The sequence below is a fragment of the Bombus fervidus genome, chromosome 15 (assembly GCF_041682495.2).
Source record: "Bombus fervidus isolate BK054 chromosome 15, iyBomFerv1, whole genome shotgun sequence".
In the NCBI taxonomy this organism is placed as follows: Eukaryota; Metazoa; Arthropoda; class Insecta; order Hymenoptera; family Apidae; genus Bombus; species Bombus fervidus.
Window position 1 is genome coordinate 824,800 of NC_091531.1, and position 2,302 is coordinate 827,101.

Genomic DNA, 2,302 nt, shown 5'->3' on the forward strand with positions numbered 1-2,302 from the left:
TCTCCCGTATCTTCTCGCAATAGGTGACAGATTTACGGGCTGATAGAATAAAGACTGCTTGTCAATCTGAAGGACTTTAGTTAACTAAATCCTAAGATTTGTAGCGGTTCCTCAGGCTAGCTGAACATAAACTGTGAATGATGCATCGACATCTGGCGATCATCTTACCCAAAGAATGGGGTCTGTGTGTGGCGAGCCACGGGGCCGTTGGAATGTTTATTGTCAAGTGTCGGTACGGCCAATTCTTTAAAAGAGACCTATGTAACTCTATATCTCTGTTAGGTGGAACGTTCATCCCGTGACCGCGGCTACGCTCGGCGACCAGTTGTCGCCTGGAGCCTAAGCTCATTGTCTCAAGTTTCGAACTGTGTTTGGGATATTTTGTAAATGATACAGTATTGAGGTTTTCCGAGTAATTCCAACGGGGGGACCCGGCGTCCTTTCATCTCCGACATATGTAACGTTGCAATATATATACTGCTTCTATTTTTTTTCTTTTGCAGTAGCCCATTTGACAATTCTTTGACACTTCTGACTTTGAAGGTGATAGCAATGAAGCGTCTGATTTTTGTCAAATGTTCTTCTTGTTTTCTCCAGCTAAATCCTCGACTGAACAAAATATGAACTCTTTTCTGGATATTTTTGATCCGGCGCACTCTTTACATAATATCTACGTGTTACCAAATCTAGCAATTGTCTGTCATTATATTTCTGCCTCGTTGTAAATATGGTTTGGATAATTTTAATGTTACAAACTCGCCCAACGATTTTGAGTATCGAGTTTCATCTTTCCTCGTATAAATGGAACCATGCAAAATATATTTTGTTTGGACGTCAACTGCTAACCAAAACGTAATGCCAAATTTATGAGGCTTGTTCGGCATATATTACTTATTATAAATCTGTTCCATATTTCGGATATCAGCGCAAACTTATCTGTTTCTAATATTTCGGAAGCTTTCAATGATCTCGCTTCATATGAGCCTTGAATATCATTCGAACGAGCGTCCTACCCCTAGATCCGCCTGCTTTCAATTTTATAAACTGTGCTCCGTCAACTGCAATTTCAATTTCACCCATTACATTTTGGCATGTGCTTGGAATGCTTGTCCTTTCATCTTCAAAGTCAGAACTAGAAAGAATACGCATCTTTTTCTTGTTACGACACACTATCAAGAAGCTTTCCCCTTCATTATTCGAAGATCTTTCTATCTGCCCACTTTCAATGTATTCAGAACTTTCACTGTCAGCTTCGCTTTGGCCTAATTCATACTGATCTTCTTCGGAGGTATCCTCAGAACAATCTTCATTGATGTTGACAATTTTGTTCGCTATCTCATTATATCTCCTGGATTTACACATGATTGCTAGAAAAGGGAGATTGGTCAAAGTAAGAAAATACTGTGCCTAAATTCAATTACTTACTTACAATAAGCGGAGACAATAATGTGTGGTGACACATGAGTCATAGGAAGAAGCAAAGCGAGAGCGACTCATGTCGTTGTTTTGCCTCGGGACATTGACACCGCCTTGACGTATGAAACGCTATGATAAACAAACTCTGGGCAAAGCAATGTCGCCGCTACGTGCAACCGTCGATGAAACATGAAATCGAATTTTCTGACTCTCCCCCGACCAGTATAAATAAGCGGACACGAGCGCGAGCGTCAATTAGTTAGTTAGTTAGTTAGTTAGTTACGAATAATACGAGTAATCATTTGGTAGGCGATTATTACGACACGAAAGCGTTTACGAGTCTTTGTCGAGTATCTACAAGGGATTTACTTCAGCGGAATAAAATCTCCTATAAGGACGTCTATCGACGTTATCTGTTATTTTAATACATACATACATATATGTACAATACATATGTATACATACATTTAATACATACATATATGTACAATACAAATACATTGGACGCAATACAATACAAATACAATGCAAATACATTGCAACAGCAAGCATCCTGATTATTTCTATAATCAATACAAATGGGAAATGTCTACAATAACTGAATCTTTTGCACATTGTCTTTGAAAAACGGATTGTTTTTTAAATCAGCTAGTCCGTCAATTTGACGGATTTCGTAGAGATACGTATATTACATACAAATTTCAAAAATTAAAAAGCTTAGGAAAAAATAATTATGTATATAAATTCTTTGGATGAAATGATTAATTTACGATGCAAAATAGTTACAATTAATGCTATGGTTTTTAGGGTATTATATTTCGAAGTTTGAAATCCTTCAAACTGACGGGTCTCGTAAACCTTTTTTCATTCCTTTTTTTTTTTTTTT

General features: G+C 37.4%; 1 protein-coding gene across 1 annotated transcript; it reads right to left on the reverse strand.

Moving 5' to 3' along the window:
* Positions 1 to 383: 383 nt before the first annotated feature.
* Positions 384 to 1,815, reverse strand: LOC141445886 (uncharacterized). Its single transcript, XM_074112068.1, has 2 exons — positions 1,430 to 1,815; positions 384 to 1,367 (listed from the first exon to the last, which is right to left on the reverse strand). Exons 1-2 carry the CDS (start codon positions 1,467 to 1,469, stop codon positions 961 to 963), a joined length of 447 nt encoding a protein of 148 aa, XP_073968169.1. The 5' UTR covers positions 1,470 to 1,815; the 3' UTR covers positions 384 to 960.
* Between the last annotated feature and the right edge of the window lie 487 nt (positions 1,816 to 2,302).